Source organism: Phocoena sinus, chromosome 1 (genome assembly GCF_008692025.1).
Source record: "Phocoena sinus isolate mPhoSin1 chromosome 1, mPhoSin1.pri, whole genome shotgun sequence".
Taxonomy (NCBI): domain Eukaryota; kingdom Metazoa; phylum Chordata; class Mammalia; order Artiodactyla; family Phocoenidae; genus Phocoena; species Phocoena sinus.
The window spans coordinates 12850400-12868456 of record NC_045763.1 but is presented as its reverse complement, the minus strand read 5'-3'; the positions used below and the strand labels follow the sequence as shown (position 1 = coordinate 12868456).

The 18057-nt window shown below is 45.7% G+C and overlaps 1 protein-coding gene across 2 annotated transcripts in view; it reads left to right on the top strand.

The window, feature by feature from the left end:
- SDHB (succinate dehydrogenase complex iron sulfur subunit B) overlaps window positions 1-13803 on the top strand; it is a 34740-nt gene extending 20937 nt beyond the window's left edge. Inside the window, exons 3-8 of one of the 2 annotated variants that reach the window (XR_004350304.1) lie at window positions 3579-3664; window positions 6231-6367; window positions 7013-7129; window positions 9524-9625; window positions 10502-11024; window positions 13582-13785. Coding sequence is in view for 1 of the 2 variants with exons in the window: in XM_032634406.1 (XP_032490297.1) it covers window positions 3579-3664; window positions 6231-6367; window positions 7013-7129; window positions 9524-9625; window positions 10902-11024; window positions 13582-13659 (643 nt within the window). In the remaining variant the exon portion in view is untranslated. Of the gene's footprint in view, window positions 1-3578; window positions 3665-6230; window positions 6368-7012; window positions 7130-9523; window positions 9626-10501; window positions 11025-13581 lie in introns of both variants that reach the window. The other variant, XM_032634406.1, reaches the window with a different exon arrangement.
- The last annotated feature ends 4254 nt before the right edge of the window (window positions 13804-18057 follow it).

The window sequence follows — 18057 nt, the reverse complement described above, 5'->3', positions numbered from 1 at the left end:
CTGGGTTGGAAGCCTTAATATTTTTAAGGTGGCAGTGCACCCCCAAGTTTATATACACATTCGCTGTAATCACTCTCAAACCCCAGCAGCGTTTTTTTGCAGAAATTGACGAGCTGATCCTAAAATTCATCTGGAAATGCAAGGGACAAAGAATAACCAGAACAAGCGATTTCTACGTACCAAAATGTTGTTTGCAGCATTGTGTGTAACAGGGAAGGATTTTAAGCAACCTAAGTGTTCTTCCATAGGAAAATGGTTACGTAATTACAGTCCCTTGGCCGAGTTGTTTTGAATGAAAAAAGCAAGATACTATCATCTATATATATTGCATTTTTTTAAGTCTGAGAAAATTTATACCAAACTCTCCATATTGCCTACCTATTATGAAATTTAGCATGAGACAGTTTAAAGGACGAGCTTTAGCTTTTTAGCTATTTATATTTGAAATTTTTATAAAATGCAAATACTAGCTTTTGTAACTTAAAGAAAACGAATAAATAGAATTGATGTACATAACTTAAAACATGCCAGGACAAGAATAGACAGATCATTAGAATAAAAAAAGTTCTAGGGAATTCCTTGCCAGTCCAGTGGTTAGGACTCCATGATTTCACTGTCGAGGGCCCATGTTCAATCCCTGGTCAGGGAACTAAGATCCCGCAAGCCACGTGGCATGGCCAAAAAAAAGAAAAAAAAAAAAAAGAGTTCCAAAATAGACTACATTATATATAAAATTCTAGTATAGAATGGGGCGGTTGGAGGGGGAGTATCACAAATCAGAAGCAAAAGAGGGTTTAGTCAGTCAGTGATTTGGGGCAGTTGATTAGCAATTTTTGCAACTTGGGGGAAATAATTTTAAAATGGAAGAAAATTCAAAATATTCGTCAAACCTCAGGAAGGAGTGTGGTCTTTTAGACTTAAAAGAGGATAGTATCATAAGGGGAAAAGTGGTCAGCTTTTAACAATGTAAACATTTAAATTTTATGTGTGTTTGAAAATTTTGATTACTGGGGGTTTCCCTGGGGGTCCAGTGGTTAAGACTCTGCACTGCCAGTGCAGGCAGCACGGGTCTGATCCCTGGTCGGGGAACTAGGATCCCACATGCTGCGTGGAGCGGCCTTTAAAAAAAAATAAAAGTGAAAAAAAAAATTTGATTACCAAAATCAGAAGTCAGATAGCCACTTGCTGGTTGAGGGTGGGAGCAAGATTAGCAACAGATGTATTAGATGTGTGATGCTGTGGTATATATTTGGTCTTGGGTTTCTGTCTTCTAAAAGCCTTGTAATCCTAAAGAATAAGAACTATAGGGTCATCTTTTGTTATATTTTATTTTCGTTCCCAGTTCCTGAAATAGCTTCAGAAAATAATAAAGGTGAAATGGGTATCTTTTGTTATTCATAACAAGCCCCTTTCAACCACACCTGAGTTTATATTAATGCGATGATTTCTTAAAAAGCCCCTAGATAACCACTGGATGGGGGCTGGTTGCTAGGGAATCCAACCGTGTGATTAGAGGGCTGGAACTTTCAGCCCCATCCCCTGACCTCCCAGGAGGGGAGAGAGGGTAGAAGTTGAATCAGTTACCAGAGACCAATGGTATAGTCAATCATCCCTACATAACTAAGCCTTCATAAAAATCCTTGAAGTACACGGTTCAGAGAGCTTGGGTTGGTAAACTCCAGGAGGTGCTGGGAGAGTGGCCTGCAGGAGAGGGTATGGAAGCTCTCCTCCCCTTCCCACATACCTTGCTCTGTGTGTCTCTTCCATTTGGCTGTTGCAGGGTTGATCCTTTTATAATAAACCAGTAATCTAGTCAGTAAACTTTTTTTTTTAATTCTGTGAGCCACTCCGATTGATAGTGGCAGAATTGAGTTACACTGTGGGACCCCCACTTGGTGTTGCAGAATTGCTTGGCATGGGAAAGACACCCACACATTTGGTGACCAGAAGTGAAGTATTGGGAGTTAGTAGTACAGAAAAACAGAAGAGTTTTTGTTTTAGAAGATGGTAGGCTCAGATCTTTAAAAGAAAAAAAAAAAAAAAAATCCCCAGACTTCAGTAAACAAAGAGGCAAAGAACATGGACAGACTGAGTCTATAGAATTAGTCCACTAGAATGAACGCTCTGTGCGGGCAGGAATTTGCATCTGTTTTGTCCTCTGGTGTATCTCTAGCACCTAGAACAGAACCTGGTACAGAGCAGGCTTTCAGTAAATAATTGGTAAGTGAGGAAACCTCCGTGAATTTATGACAAATATTCAACCACTGTAGTATTCAGAGATCTCAAATTAAAACACTGACAGTAATAACTTCTCCATTCTCAGAATAGCAGAGGTTTTTAAAGGTTACAATTCCCAGCGTTAGCAGAGGTACAGTGAAAAGGGTATAGCATATTGTTGGTAGAAATATGTACAGATAATGCAGGTATGTTAACCAACCTTATTATGGTAATCATTTCACTATATATCAAATTACCATGTTATACACCTTAAATTTACACACTATTATTTGTCAATAATCTCAAAGCTGAGGGGAAAAAAGAAATAGAGACAAAGAAAGGAAATTGGAGGGGGGGGGCGCAAATTTTTTTAAATCCCATTCATAGAAAATTACTGAGAGGAGCGCAGGTAGCGGTGGCAACCAGGAAGTAGATTTGCTGAGCGCTTCTCTGTGCCAGGTGCTATAACAATTGCACGTTTTGTTTTGTTTTTTAATTTTATTGAAGTATATTTGATTTACAGTGTTGTGTTAATTTCTTCTGTACAGCAAAGTGACTCAGTTATACATACATGTATTCTGTTAAACATACATATATTCTTTTTCATATTCTTTTTCGTTATAGTTTATCACAGGATATTGAATATAGTTCACTGTGCTATACGGTAGGACCTTGTTGTTGCATGTTTTTATTTAATCTTCATAATAATCCTGTGATACAAATAATAATTCCATTTTACAGATAAAGAGACTGAGGCTCAGAGAAAATAAGCCATTTCCGTAGAGTCACAGTCTGCATGATGATAATCATAGTGAGACCGAATGTATGTGGCAGACACTGCTCTGAGTGTTTCATTTTCCTGTATGTTAATTCACCTGCAGCAGTCCTGTGAGATGTGGGCGTTGCTCTCTGTGCTTTGTAGATAGGAAGCTGTTAACTAACCATATAAAGCTACTTACTATTTTTGTCCAAAAAAATAAAACTAAAATTTGAAATAAATTATGTGGGAAAACTTTTCAGGGAGCTTTAGAAGAAAAAATAAAAACTGCCAGTATATGGAAGTTGTCTCCTAACCTAAATATTTCTCTTCTTCTTTAGCTTTCCATTTCCTAGAAATGTATATGCAGTGTGGCACTTAAAATGTGTAAGAATTCTGCTGTACTTAAAATGTGTAAGAATGTGCAAAAATAAAACTATGGAAAAAATTCTGAATGTGACCTGAGAAGGCCATGGATAAGAAGAGCAGCTAATATATGCAGCTGTCTCAGATCATATTTTGATAAAGTGTAGGGAGATTGAACTTCACATAAGGACAACTGGGTCTTTTATTTTTGTGAGTTTTTTTCTTTTTTTTTGGTCAGCTGTGGTCCTATGGTGTTGGATGCTTTAATCAAGATTAAGAATGAAATTGATTCTACCTTGACCTTCCGAAGATCGTGCAGAGAAGGTAAGCATTTTCTTCCCTGTTGTTAGGCTTGGACACTTTCGTTCTGTTCCCCAAAAGAAGCCTGGACTGGCCAGAACTGATACCAGGGGATACCTGGAGGATGGCTGCAGTGCTCTGCCAGGTGACCTTGCCACAAGTCACACTTCCTTTTCTTAGGCAGAAGTGTTGGAAATTTGAACTGTGGTATAAGTTCTGGTTTCTAAGTTTGCTTCCCTTCAGGTGCTTTCACTTGCATGGTTACTGCTTCTGGCGGTCCCTGTGAGCTGCTGCATCCTTCAAGGACCAGCTCAGATATGCTAGCTGGTCACCGCGGAGCTCTTCTTTAGGGGGGTAGTGGGGAATTTCTAGCTGGTGCTCGTGCACACTTAACACTTGTCCAACGAGGGGGCCGTGCGTCCCCTTCCAGCTCCCAGCATTACACGTGCACAGAGCAGGTGGTCAGTAGGAATGTTCTGGATGGAAACAGCGATTCCTACAGTGTGCTGCTGAGTCCAGGCAGTGTGCGTACCGACACTCTTTAATAGCTATGTATTGATTTTATGTACTAGAAAAATATAATTACTAATGACAGTGTAACAGTGATAGAAATGATTTTTAAATATGAATTTAAGGTAAAATGAATTGATTTAAAGTAAACTCCTAAGTAATCATTCAGATGGTTCTCAGGTGTGGGAAAAATCACAAGGGGTGCTGTGACAGCTAACTGATCCTGATGGCTATGGAACACAGACTGTGCAGACTCCATTCTGTGCACTTCACGTGAGATAGACAGGTGCTGTTACCATTTACACTCAGCGTACATGTGAAGAAACTGAGGCCCAGGGAGGTTAAGGGACTTCTGAAAGGACACAGAGATGGTGAGTCGGGAGCCAGGACTCAGCCAAAGTTGTCAGATTCCAGAATTGCACTCTCAGGTGATACAGTCACTGGCTGGGCTCAGAAAACCTGCGATAAAACCAAAACAGGGCAGCTGGGGCCAAGACCAAGGGCTGTGATCGAACTTTCTCCCTAAAATAACCTTCCATAAAAGAAAAAGTCGTTATAGCTATTGGCCCATCGCTCTTTATCTGTGTTCTGCCGTACATCTCAAGCATGTAAAGTCCTACTTCTAAGACATCTGTTTTGATTCAGCTAATCTTACAGGATTGGATTCAGTGTAGCAGATGCTAAGGGTATGATAGTTTGGCTGAATCCTGCTGTTTAGGGAATATTCTGCTGTAATTAAGTACCAGCCTTCCCACATAAGTCCTGACAACACAGGAAATAGACGCTTTTCAGTAAGCTTCCCCATAAAACTCTTTCAGAGCCAAGAAACACAAGGTGTGGCCCATGTGAGCAAAAAAAAAAAATGAGGCAGAATGATATTAATTGTGGCTACTTTTGTTTCCCTTGTAGTTTGTGAAGAGAATTTCCAGGGGAGCCTTTTTAAGAGAAGTCTCCTTGGATTTTTATTACTATTGTATTTATACCATTTCTTATCAAAGCATACTGCTCTGCTGGGTGCCAGGCTCACAGAACTGTGATGATAATATTCGATCTCTTGGGGAACTGTAGGAGTGTTTGCTTAAGTGGATATTTGTGTCCTATTATACTTTTATTAAGATTAACGGGAGAGGGAGAGAAAGTGATAACCCAGTCCAAGTTTCACAAGTAACCACATTTCTCCGGCCTAACTACTTTCAAAAAACAGCTTCAGAAGAAGTGGTAGCAGGGGCTTAGAGGGCATAGTCATTTGTAACTCTGAAATACCTAGGAAATTCCATACACAGGAAGTGAGTCCAGGCTAAGAAAATTCTCGTTTCAGGGTCCTTGGTCAGCACCTTATTTTGCTTACTTTGGTTTGGTTTCACATGAGCTCATCCTCCTTGAAAAGTCAGTGCTAAGGCAGCTTTTGTGGGTTTCATGTCCCCAGTGTAGACTTTGTGGAGACAATAGAATGAGATCTGTCTCTGGACAATCTGTATCCAGGCCTCAACTTTAAGATGACCAAGACAGTGTTGATTTATTTTGGGGTGTTATATCTGTTAAGAGTTTGAGTCCAGGGAATTCCCTGGCGGTCCAGTGGTTAGGACTCTGCGCTTTCACTGCCGTGGGCCTGCATTCAATCCCTGGTCAGGGAACTAAGATCCCACTAGCCTTGTGGTGCGGCCAAAAAAAAAAAAGTTTAAGAAAACTAGAGTTTGAGTTCAAATAACAGTGACTTTAAAAAAAAAAACAAAAAACTGGTTTTTCTCTCAAAATACATGAAGCAAGGAACTAGGACTGGTGTGGGCCCTCCGTGATGCCAGCAGCACCCCAGGCTCGTCTGTGTTCCAGTGCCATCCTGAGCAGATAGCTTCCAACCTCAGGGTTGCCTCCTGGTTTCACAACACGGTTTTTGGAACTACAGCCGTTAGATCTACATTCTAAGAAGAATGGGAAGGAGAAAAGGCAGCGGGCACCTCTGCACAGGTGTATTCCATGTCAGTGCTACTCCTGCTGGTAGAGTAAGGACAGTCGGGAAGGGGGAATTGCAGCTGGGCTGCCTGCAGCTGGGCAGGGGAGTGTTAACTGTGCTGTGTCTCAGGCATCTGCGGCTCCTGTGCCATGAACATCAATGGAGGCAACACTCTAGCTTGTACCCGAAGGATTGACATCAACCTCAACAAAGTTTCAAAAATCTACCCTCTTCCACATATGTATGTGATAAAGGATCTTGTTCCTGTGAGTTCCTGCCCGTGTGTGTGTGTGTCTCCCCACCTCCCCAGCACCTCCCGCCCGCTTTTTTTTTTTTAAGGGGGGCAGGAGGTATGTGTGTTGTGCTATAGTTCTTCAGGGCAGGGTTTTTTCCTGTCTTGAGTTCAGTTAAGGAATTTGAATGGCAGAAGATAAATGGCCTAGAAGGTCATCCAGCAGCTCATTTGGTGAGGACTGTTTGGGAATAACAGGGCACAGAATTTTAGACCTGGAACAGTTTCAGAAATGAAGAATTTGGCCATAACAACAAAGAGTTCATGTGGCAAATACCAGTTGGGAATGCAGCCGTTCTTATGTGTTTTCATGTCTACCTCCCTATATTTGACCACCTTCCCTTTCCCTGGCTGGGTGTTCTCAAGGGCATCTGGGGAGAAAGGACTGTGGGATTGGAAAGTTTCCCAAGTGGGTGAAGGAGAAATTCCCTAACCACGCTTACATGTGACCACTTCTCCTTTCGTGACCTTTGCATGTATCCATGCCAAGGGAGGAGAGTCTGACTACTGCCTGTCACAGGGCAGGAAAGTGGGCGGTGTCCCAAAAATGGGATAAGTAGGAAAGCTAAGGAGTGGTGGTGGAATCTGACCCATTTCTTCTTCTTCCTCTTAACCTCAGGATTTGAGCAACTTCTATGCCCAGTACAAGTCCATTGAGCCTTATTTAAAGAAGAAGGATGAATCCCAGGAAGGCAAGGAGCAGTATCTGCAGTCCATAGAAGATCGTGAGAAACTGGTCATTAGTCCCTGTTCATTGTCTTGACTTGAGGAATTTTGTTGCAGAGATGTTTGTCAGGAAGTGGGGCTTAGGGGCAGAGGGGCTGGGGGCACAGCATGGGGTCATGCAGCACATTCAGCGTCTTCTGGAAAGGAACTTGAGAACCATCTGTCCAAGGGTTGGACACCCATCCTGTCGGGGCCAGGTGGGTAGTGAGAACCTCTGAAGGGCGCAGAGAGGACCAAGGCCCTGGAGTGCTCTGCCTAGAGGGGCTCACTGCTACCGTGTTGCCAGACGTTTGTCTTTTTCAAAAGAAACCAGGATGTCGATCGCCAGGTTTTGAAAAGTTGACAGCTAAATCAGTTACTCTTTAACCCTGTGGGCAAATAAAACACATGCCGGCTGTTTGCGGTCCTGCTGCCACCACCCTGTTTGCAGATGGGAGTGAGAGAAGCCGATAGCAAAATTGGAACTAGAACTTGGTGCTTTCCTGACACCACACGTCTAGTGACGCGGTGTGGGCTTGTGACAGGCCCACTCACTCTTGGAGTTGCTACCCCTGGGTACAGGCTATGAAGTCTCTGCAAGTGAAGGGGTTATTAGCGAGCTTGTAGTCTCTTTCTCGTGTACACTTCTACCTCCTCTAAGAAGGAGGCACGCACACTCACCCCCTGCACACTTGGTGTCCTTTGGAAGAAGTGGGAAGGGGACCAGATGGAGATAGGTCCCAACATCATGCCTACACGAGGGAAGGACTCGTGCTGTCTCAGGGTCACCACTTCATTCGTTTACATGACAGTCCGTTAGCAGACTGAGCGCACCTCAAGGGCAGGGGCTGTGTCTTATACCCCTTTCTGGATCCTGGCATGTGCTGTCTTATCAACAAATACGAGTTGTGTGAATGAAGAAATGAATTCTGCCTTTTAGGTCTGGGGGAACATGTAGCCCCTCTCCTCTTCCCCATAAAATATTAAGAAAGGAAAGTCCTGGTAAGAATGCCCAGCTCTGTCGTCATCGAGATGTTGAGGGTCAGCGTGGTGATGTTGTAATTCAGAGCAAGCAGCTGCCTTCTCTTCCAAGAGTTTCTTGTTCTCAGGACATAGCTCTGCCCCAGTTTCTAACTCCAGGGAGTCTGACGCACCCCAGGGTCCAGGTTGGAACTGGCCACCCTGGCCCAGCTTGTCATCTCACAGTCCTCAGGTAGGAAAGCTTGTAGCTTGTAAACATCTCCTTGATGTACTATTTTTAGGGATTGGAGGGTTCCCCTGAGCATGTTTTCTAGGTAGTCAAAATTCACTCATTTAAATACCAAACATTTGCTTATTTCGCATTTTTCACTTCTTCAAATTAATATTGCTGAACCTAACTTTTTTTCATGATTTTAAAAGCCATAATGCTCATTATAGGCAATTGGAAAAGAGAACTAATTTTCAAATAATCTATAATTCCACCACCCAAAGGTAATCTCTATCGACAACTACCCTTTTATAAGTAAAGAATATGACTATCGTGAAGGCTCTTGATCCTGTGACCTTATGCTTTCTAGACAGTGGAGCCAGTTTACGCTCTCACCAGCTGCCTGAACAGAACATAAATTTTGTTGAAGACTCTTGGTTACAATCATGACCATCAACTCTGTGTCATCTGTTTTCAGCTGTCACTTCAGATGTCAGCGTGCCCTCCTGTTTTGCCATTTTTAATCAGTTTCTGTTGTTCCCCAAATCAGAAAGTCCAATTAGAACTGGTTGGGCGTGTTGAGTCAGTGTGGCAGTGTTAGAGGAGGGATTCCAGAGTCAGGCCGCCTGGGGGCCCATCCCAGCTCTGCTCTTTGCAGCTGTGTGACCCTCGGCACGTGACCTAACTTCTCTGAGCCTCAGTTCCTCACCTGTAAAACGGGAGTCTCATAGCACTCACCCAGGATTATTGTGACAATCAAATGAGGTAGTCAGTAAGGCACGTGGTGCTCGGTGCTGGTTGGCTGTTTAGGATAATGTTGCTGTTCCTATCGAAAACTTGAGGTGTCTGCTGAGCCAGGGCGGAGGCTGCTGTAGACTCTAGATGCCTCAGCACTCAGGGCCTTTTTAATTTCTGCTAGACTGCATTCGAGGTGGCAAGTTCTTTTCATGTTTTTGTTTTAAGATAAGTGAGGGGTTATTTATTAAAGGATGAATACACTGTACTTGGACTTAAGAACTCTGGGCTCTAATCCGGCAAATGTCTAAATTTCAATTCCAAGATCTCTTTTATGAATCTGACAAATCTCTGCAAACCACTCCTAGGATTTTGCCAAGAAAACTCACGTGCGAGTAGGCACTTCGTTCGTGCACTGACCCCAGACCTCGCATTTAATCGGCTCAGAACACGGCCATCCCTTCCCTGGTGGGCTCCTGACTGCCCTTTCTCCCCGCACAGGACGGGCTCTATGAGTGCATTCTCTGCGCCTGCTGCAGCACCAGCTGCCCGAGCTACTGGTGGAATGGAGACAAGTACTTGGGACCCGCGGTTCTTATGCAGGTAAGGCGCTCCTCCGTTACTGTAAGAGAAATGGACACCGACGTTCTGAGGGGCGATGGCTTCCTTCTTTGGCATCCATTACAAACGGTGATTGGTTGCATCACCTTCACTTGGCTTTCGGTAGACCTGGGGCTTCATCTGCAGAATGCCTTCATTTAGTGTGGTGAGGGTCACGCCAAGGGGCGGTGGCTGCGGGTTGGCGCACCAGGCCTTGCAGATGTTTCAGATGTTTCCTGTGCTGCTGGCTCTTCCCCGCCCACCTGCCCGCTTTCCCCGGACCGCGTCTGTCAGAAGGCTCCCCATCTCCCTCTCACGGGATTTTTAACGTGGAAGCAGGGGAGAGAGAAATTTCGTTGAGGAGCAGTTACCCAGCTGCGAGGTTGGAAATTGTTTCCAGGCTAGTGAAAGCCTGCAGTACTGGGCTTAGGGGTTGCTTGGAAAGAAAGCAGTATTGTTTTTCATCGTCTTTCACTATATGTGTAGTTCACTGCAGACAGAGTCACTGTCTTTGTTCCCAGAAAGCTCATACTTTTTAGATTTGTGGCCAGTGCTCTTCACAGACTCTGAAGCAACTCAAAGAAACTTCTTGTTTCTCATTTTCCCACAAAAAGAGAAGTTCTGTGGTTGTGTGACCCGTTAGCAGTACTGATTGATTCCTGGCCAAATTGAAGATTGAGTAATGAGGTACATTTGTAGCTGGCGCTTGGACCAGTGATCTGAGTTGTTGGGAAATGTAAAAGTGGTGTCGGTAACACTGCTGGAGCCGGCCCGGTGACCAGGAGCTTAATCGGTTTTCAGCTGGCTGATCTCAGGCTTCTGGGATGGGTGTGCTAATCAAAAGAAGCAATAAGTAGAACCAGTGTTCTCTCTGTGCAGGTCTGTTACCAGTTCACCCAAAGGCAGTGGGTAGGTGCTCTGAAGGCAATTAAAGAGAGTCGAGGACACCGTCCCTGCCTTCGCTCGTTCATGTTCTAGGGAGGAAGCTAATGAGCAGCGCGAAGTCAGTAGAAGGTGATGCTCGATGGTATATTATTAAGCACCAGCGACCAGGGGCATGTGGTTCAAAGGTCGGTGCGGCTCATTAGTCAAGGTGATCAAGAGATGTTACAAAGGGTTGGGAGGCTTTCCTTGAAAGATGGCAACAAGTAAAGTGTGGAGATGGCTTCCAAGCGGAGAATTCCTGTTCCTCGGCGCGCCTGGAGCTTTGAGTTGAACCAGAGGGCTGCTCTGGCCAGTTAAGGTGACAGCTCAGCCCACCAGTCCCCGGTTCCCCCAGGCCTATCGCTGGATGATCGACTCCAGAGACGACTTCACAGAGGAGCGCCTGGCCAAGCTGCAGGACCCGTTCTCTCTCTACCGCTGCCACACCATCATGAACTGCACGAATTCCTGTCCCAAGGTACGCGGCTGCGGCCCCCCGCACGGCCCAGCACTGACGTGTGCTCGGCGGGGAGCAGAGAGCACTCTCCCCTCCGTGGGAGCCTGGGGGTGTTGGCGCTTAGTTGCGGGGCACAGGCTCACTCAGGCCCCCTTGAGAAGGGTTTTCAAGTCGGGTTCACACGGGCCTGGTGGGAGTCAAGGATGCCACGAGAACCCGTGAACAGGAACCTGGGTTTGCCCTGACTTTGTGGGAACCACGGGAGGAAAGACGTCTGAGCACAGGCAGCTGTGAGGGCTACATTCCCTCTCCGGGCCCCGAGGTCTCTGTGTGACAACATGGCTGCCGGTCCGCTCGGCTCCCTGGCAGCCAGCCTGTGCTTTCTCCTCTGCGTGTCTTTCCTCAGTCTCGGGGCTCCTGCTTGCTTAGCTTTCACTCCCTCTTCCTGTTCATACTTCCTGCTTCCTGTTCATACTCACCCTGCCTGCGGCTTCAGCATCTGCCTGGCTTCTCTCAGCATTTCTCAGCTCACATTCCTCGGAGGGAGTCTCCTTGGCCCAGCTTAGCTTTCCACGGCGCAGCCCACGCACGGTCAGAGCTGGCCGGCCAGCTACCGTCAGGTGCCAGCCCTGGTCCGGTCGGTGGGCGGGGAACAGCCAGGGCTGCCCTTGGAGCAGAGACTGTGGGCAGAGCAATTTCATTTTAAAGGTGCAGTGAGTAAGCAGGCAGCGGGGTGGAAAACTCTAGCACGACCAGTTAGCAGCTTAAAAAAGAAAGAAAGGGCAGCACATCTTAACAAACGTGAAATCCAGACTGGGTAATTCCACAGCGTTTCAAGGGCCCCCCTTCCCCTGCCAGATGCTTCTCATGTGCCATCGGCATTGGGGTGGGCCTGGGGCCTGGTGGGGTCCCGAGCAGTGAGGGAGAGCTCAGGCCCCGCATCCTGCTGCCTGCGTTGCTACCCAGGCTCTGCTCAGCGAGGCTTGTGGCTTCTGAGGCAAGTCATGCCCCTGAAGTGCTTAGGACAGTGCCTGGCACACAGTAAGCACTCAATGGGACCTTCTGTTCGTTTGAGCCGGTCAGTCAGAAGACAGCCTCTCCAAGGCTGGGGCCTGGCTTGTGTATTTCTTCAAAGTCTCCGCAGGGGATCCTGCGGTGCGCTCCTAGGCGTGAATGTTTGCATCGCAGAGGACAGCAGACAGACCAGACAACCGAGGACGGACTTCTCTGTGTCCTGCCCTCCCCTTCAGTAAAGCAGGGGTGGACACTGGGGCTGTGAGGCTAGACATAGGCCCAGATTGTTTGAACTAGAAGGGACCTCAAAAATCGTCAAGTGCAGCCCCTTTTACAGGTTCGGAAGCTGAGCCCATGAGCGGGAGTTGGGGGTGGGGGCATCTTGCCAAGGTCACTCTCAGGTTGGGGGCAGGGCAGGCCTAGAAGCAGGCCCCCCGCCTCCCAGTGCCTCCTTCCTGCGCTGGGACTGGGTACAGTCTGTTTACTGACTCTAAATTCCTTTTGATGGGGCAGGCTCAGCGTTCAAAAGGAAGTACTGTGGAGGGCCTTCCTCCTTCCCCAGCCCCCTCCCTGGTGGTGTTATCAGCTTCCTGTGTGTCCTTCCAGGGGTAGTTTGTGCTACACGCAAATGTTCCACGTGTCCTTTGTCACAGTGTCTACCTTTTCTCACTTAACACATTTCGGGGATCCTTCCATATCAGTCTTTTAAGGAGTGTCTTCTCTTTCCCTTTCTGTCTCTCTGAAGATCTTTTTTCTTTTTCTTTCTTTCCACACTTTAATTTCAGAGTTAAAGTTGTCCTTCTAAAATGAGGGGACCCAGGACTTCCCTGGCGGTCCAGTGGTTAAGACGCCACGCTTCCACTGCAGGGGCGCACGGGAACTAAGATTCCGCATGCCGCTCAGCGCAGAGCCACCCACATACAATAAATAATTGAATTGAATTGAACGAGGGCACCCGTCACTAGCCTCAGATGAGTGCTCGTCTAATTTTACCAAATATTTGGTGATCTCACTTCCTGCTTCTGCGAGACTGGCCCCAGTGGGTTTAATCGCCATACCTCGTGCGGGACAGATGTTACAGCTGTGAGGCCAACTGCAGCTAATCCTGTGTTGTGGGCCACTTCACCAGTGGTGCTTAGGAAGGTTAACAGAGGCTCCTTTCTCCCACATACCTTTGAGGGCTTGCAGATGCAGATTTCTGGTGATGATGATTGAATGATACTGGTAATGATGTGAAACCTTTAGAGATAACGGGCTAATTTTGACACTGTAGTCATAGAAGAGATGACTCTTCCTTGGGCTTGTTGACGTGCCACAGTGAGCCTCACCAGCAGGAATTCAGTGAGACAGGGCTCCTGCCAGAGAGAGCTGGCCGTTTTCAAACGTCTAAGAGTGGAAACAGAAGAGAACTCTTAGCCCAAACCCCTGGGTATTAAAGGACTTGGTTTGTAATCACCGTGCTTTGACCAGCTAGGTCAGGAGGTCCTGGGTCGCCCAAGGTCATGGGGTTCTTCCATTCAGTTTCACTTACCATTTGGTATTGCTTCTCTTCTCTTTTTTCAAGGGGCTGAATCCAGGGAAAGCTATTGCTGAAATCAAGAAAATGATGGCAACCTATAAGGAAAAGAAAGCTTCAGCCTAAGTGTTCCCATGCTAAACATGACTGTAACCAGCTCAGCTGAACGTAATTTGTATCTAATCTGAGTTCCTTCGAAGGTCTCGATTTCCCACAAATACAGCATGTATAATAAAAATGTTAATAAATAAATGTTATTCTACTTTATTAACAAAAAAGCAAGCCTGTTCCTTGTACTTGCTGCAGTGGGATGTGAAGGTGCCAGAAGGAGGAGTCCTTGTCCTTGAAGAGGGGGCCAGGCCTCCAGAACTGAGCCACCATTGGGGGTGACTACGATGGGGACAAGCATAGAATTGGTGTCACGCAGGACCTGGGGCTTGTTCCCAGCTTTCCCATTCACCAGCTGATGACACTGGGCAAGTCCCTTCTCTTTGCTACTCCATTTGCCCACCTGTAAAATGGGATTCCTAGCTGTGCCACCCTCCGCCACCTGGTGTGAGGATGCCTGCACTTACTCTGGGTGCTCAGTAAACAGTGGCTCGTCATTATACGGCATCCCAGTTTCTACAGCTTTCAGTATTAGAATTCTTCAAACCAAATCTTGGTAAGTCCCTTTCTGTCTCATTGAGGCCAGGTTACAGATACTTCCAGCACAGCTATAAACTCCAGTTAGTTCCACAAATGACCTCCAGAGACCTCGCACGGGAAGCATGAATTCCCACCACTGCTGCCTTGGCTCTGACGCTTACTACAAAAGCGGTAATGCTAAAAAAGCAAACAGTGTAAAAGTTTGTCAAGTTAAAAATGGAAACCCCTTAAACTCCTCAAGTTTCACATCCCCTGTTGACACATTTCCTCCAGACCTTTATGTCATTACAATGCGCAGCATATGTAAAGGTTTTTTTTGCTTCAGAAATAAGGTACAAAATACTGATATTAGCAACTTTCTATTTTGTCTTTTTTTTTCATTGTGGTTAAATACATACAGAATTTACCACCTCAGCCATTTTTCAGTGGAGAATTCAGTGGTATTAAGTACAATCACGTTATCGTACAACCCTCACTCCAGTCTATCTCCAGAGCTGTTATCATCTTGCAAAACTCAAACTCTGCCCATTAAACACTAACTCCCCATTTCTCCTCCTCTAGCCTCTAGCCACCATACTTGCACTTTCTATTTCTGTGACTTTGACCACTCTATCTCATATAAGTGGAATTATATAGTATTTGTCTTTCTTGTAACTCATTTCACTAGGCATAAAGTTCTCAAGGTTCATCCCTGTTGCAGCACGTGTCAGAATTCCCTTCCTTTTTAAGGCTGAATAATATTCCATTGTATGTATGTGTCATATTTTGTTTAGCCATTGATCCATTAATGGACATTTCGGTTGCTTCCATGTTTTAGCTGTTGTGAATAACGGCAGCTTTCTACTTTTACCCCACGATATACAAGGGCCTCTGGTGCTAAAGATCTACCTGTATGTGTGTGAAATTTATTTTCAACCTTAGCTTTTTTAACCACTGGTTTCTTGCTCTGTGGCGTAGATGCATCATTACTTATATACCCATTTCCCCTGCTAACGCACATTCAGGTGGACCCTATTTTCACTCTTAGGAATACTTCAAGGCTGTTTTTAAGTTGTAGCATTGAGATCATCCTGGAAACAAAGGCTTCTTGTATCAGGAGGCTAAGAAAAACGTCTGACTCACCAAGAATGAATCTTAATGAGCATTTCTGGCTTTAAAAGGGGATGGTTCGGGCTTCTCTGGTGGTGCAGTGGTTGGGAGTCCGCCTGCCGATGCAGGGGACACAGGTTCGTGCCCCTGTCCGGGAAGATCCCACATGCCATGGAGCGGCTGGGCCCGTGAGCCATGGCTGCTGAGCCTGCACGTCCGGAGCCTGTGCTCCGCAACGGGAGAGGCCACAGCAGTGAGAGGCCCACGTACCGCCAAAAAAAAAAAAAAAGGGGGGGGGGATGGTTCAAAAGCACTAGTGTCTGGCATTGTGAGAGGTGAGGTGCTGGAGGTAAAGATGAACAAGATTTGTCCCCTCCCACCTAGGAGCCAAGTTCACCAAGAAAAAAGGAACAAACATTAAATTATTAGAAATTTAGAGAACACAGTCTTTGCCCTTATGTTAGCATCTAAAAATTCGTGGCCACCTTAGTAAGACCACACAGTACACAGTCCTCAGATGTTAAAGCTCCAGATTCGGAAGTGAGAACTGGAAAACCCTCAGGGAGCCCTCCATACCCGGGCTGGGAGGGCAGTAGGGTGAAATCTGCCTTCCAGGTCTGTTCACACCTAAATGGTTTCAGACAGCCCGCAGAAGGTTGCATTCCTTGGATTCATGGGTAATTTGACTTTGCTTCTAATCACTAGACCTGTATGGAGAAAGATGGGTTTTTTTCTCACGACTAATTTAATGGCTTGTAAAGATGAGTTCTGCACCAGCCAGCTTCTGAGGAGAGGCTGGGGAGTTGCCACTTCAAATCAGCTTCATCAGACGTCAAGTTTGCAACTGTAGGTCACTCACCCCACTTAAACTCGAGCTAAATTAGAATATGTTATCAACTGATAGTTTAACTTACTGCTTATTTAATCTTTCATAGGATTGCAGGCAAATGTTCTATTTCAAGTCACAAAGACTTTACTAATAAAACTGCAGGCTTGAGCAGAGAAAGTGTTTTGTCCTTTATGCTACTTCTGTTCTCTGATAGTGTCCGGACAATGTGCTTTCATTCACAAAAATCATCCTGTGGAATGCTTCAAGTTTCTCTAGGCTGAAGCCAGCCATCCCTTCTTACCCGGTCTTTGTGCAAGTTGTTGAACCTCTGAGCCTCTATTTTCGTATCTGTAAAATGGGAATTAAGAGCATTTACCTCTCAGAATTGTGGGTAAAGTCTACATAAGAATAAATGTGAGTTCTGGCCAAAAAGAAAAAAAAAAAGTAAATATGTGAGGTGTGGATGTGTTAATTGATGAGGAAGAATCCCTTCACAATGTATATAGATATATCAAATCATCACATCAGACGCTTTTTTTTTTTTTTGGCTGCGTTGGGTCTTGATTGCTGTGTGCGGGCTTTCTTTAGTTGCGGCGAGTGGGGGCTTCTCATTGCGGTGGCTTCTCTTGTTGTGGAGCACAGGCTCTAGGCATGCGGACTTCAGTAGTTGTGGCTCGCCGGCTCTAGAGCGCAGGCTCAGTAGTTGTGGCACGTGGGCTTAGTTGCTCTGCGGCATGTGGGATCTTCCTGGACCAGGGCTTGAACCTGTGTCCCCTGCATTGGCAGGCGGATTCTTAACCACTTCGCCACCAGGGAAGTCCACATCATACCCTTTGAATATCTTACGATGTTGTCAATTATACTTAAGCTGAAAAAAAAGAACTTTAAAAATAAATTCTTAACACAGATGAGTTTAAAAACTAATAAGTGTGAAAAGCATCTAGCTTGCAGTTGAGCAAATGCTCCATAAACTCAATTTAACTGATTTGTCTCAAATACCTACTGTGTGGAAGGCTGAATCCTACAGTAGGTGATTAATTCCCTGGGAATTCGCTGGCGGTCCAGTGGTTAAGACTGCGCGCTTTCGCTGCTGAGGGCCCAGGTTCAATCCCTGGTCAGGGAACTAAGATCCCACAAGCCACGCAGCACAGCCAGGAAAAAAAAAAGTGATTAATTCACAGCTCTCTGGACTTGAAAACTGGTGTATTTCCGACACGGCTGGCTAGAGTTAGAGACCTCCCATTCAGAGGATGGATTATCTGTGCAAGACTAAAGATGCTCATTTCTCGTCTCCCACATCACACTGACTGCCGGGTGCCAGAGGGTGTGCCGCTGACTCCCAACACTCAAATTCTCTTCCAGCCTCCTCCTTGCCTGGGAAACTATATACAAGACAGACTGCTGAAACTGCACCTTACGTGTCTAGACAGCCATAATCTTGTCATGGGGTTTGTCACTAGGTGAGAAAATCCCTTCTGTTGCAAACATCTAGTGAAACTAGAGAGACTGAGAAGTTTGGCAATGCTCTAGAATAAACCAGTACAAATTAGTGAATTCTCCAACTTTTTGCCACTCGGACTGTTACCCAAAAACTGGGTTTACCTCTTGGTAGGTGTCGAGCCAAAAGACACAACCAAGGCAAAGGTCAGGAGAAGGAAGGATTTATTCTTTGCAGCGAGTAAGGAGAACCCCGGGATCTCTCCCAAAGCAGTGTCTCCCCAACAGCAAAACTGGAGAAGTTTTAAGCTAAGGGTACATACCTATTCGTGAAGGGGCTTGGGCGCTCAACAGAGTCCAAGCTTTAGTTGATTGAAGTCACGAGGGTCAGAAAAGGTCATCATCATCCCTCAGGTTCCAGTTGAGCATTTCAGGCTAAGGTTCACCACTGAAACAGAACTGGGAGTCTTTACAACTGATATCTTTGCTATTGTTACTTCTCTTGCCTGATAACAGTTGTC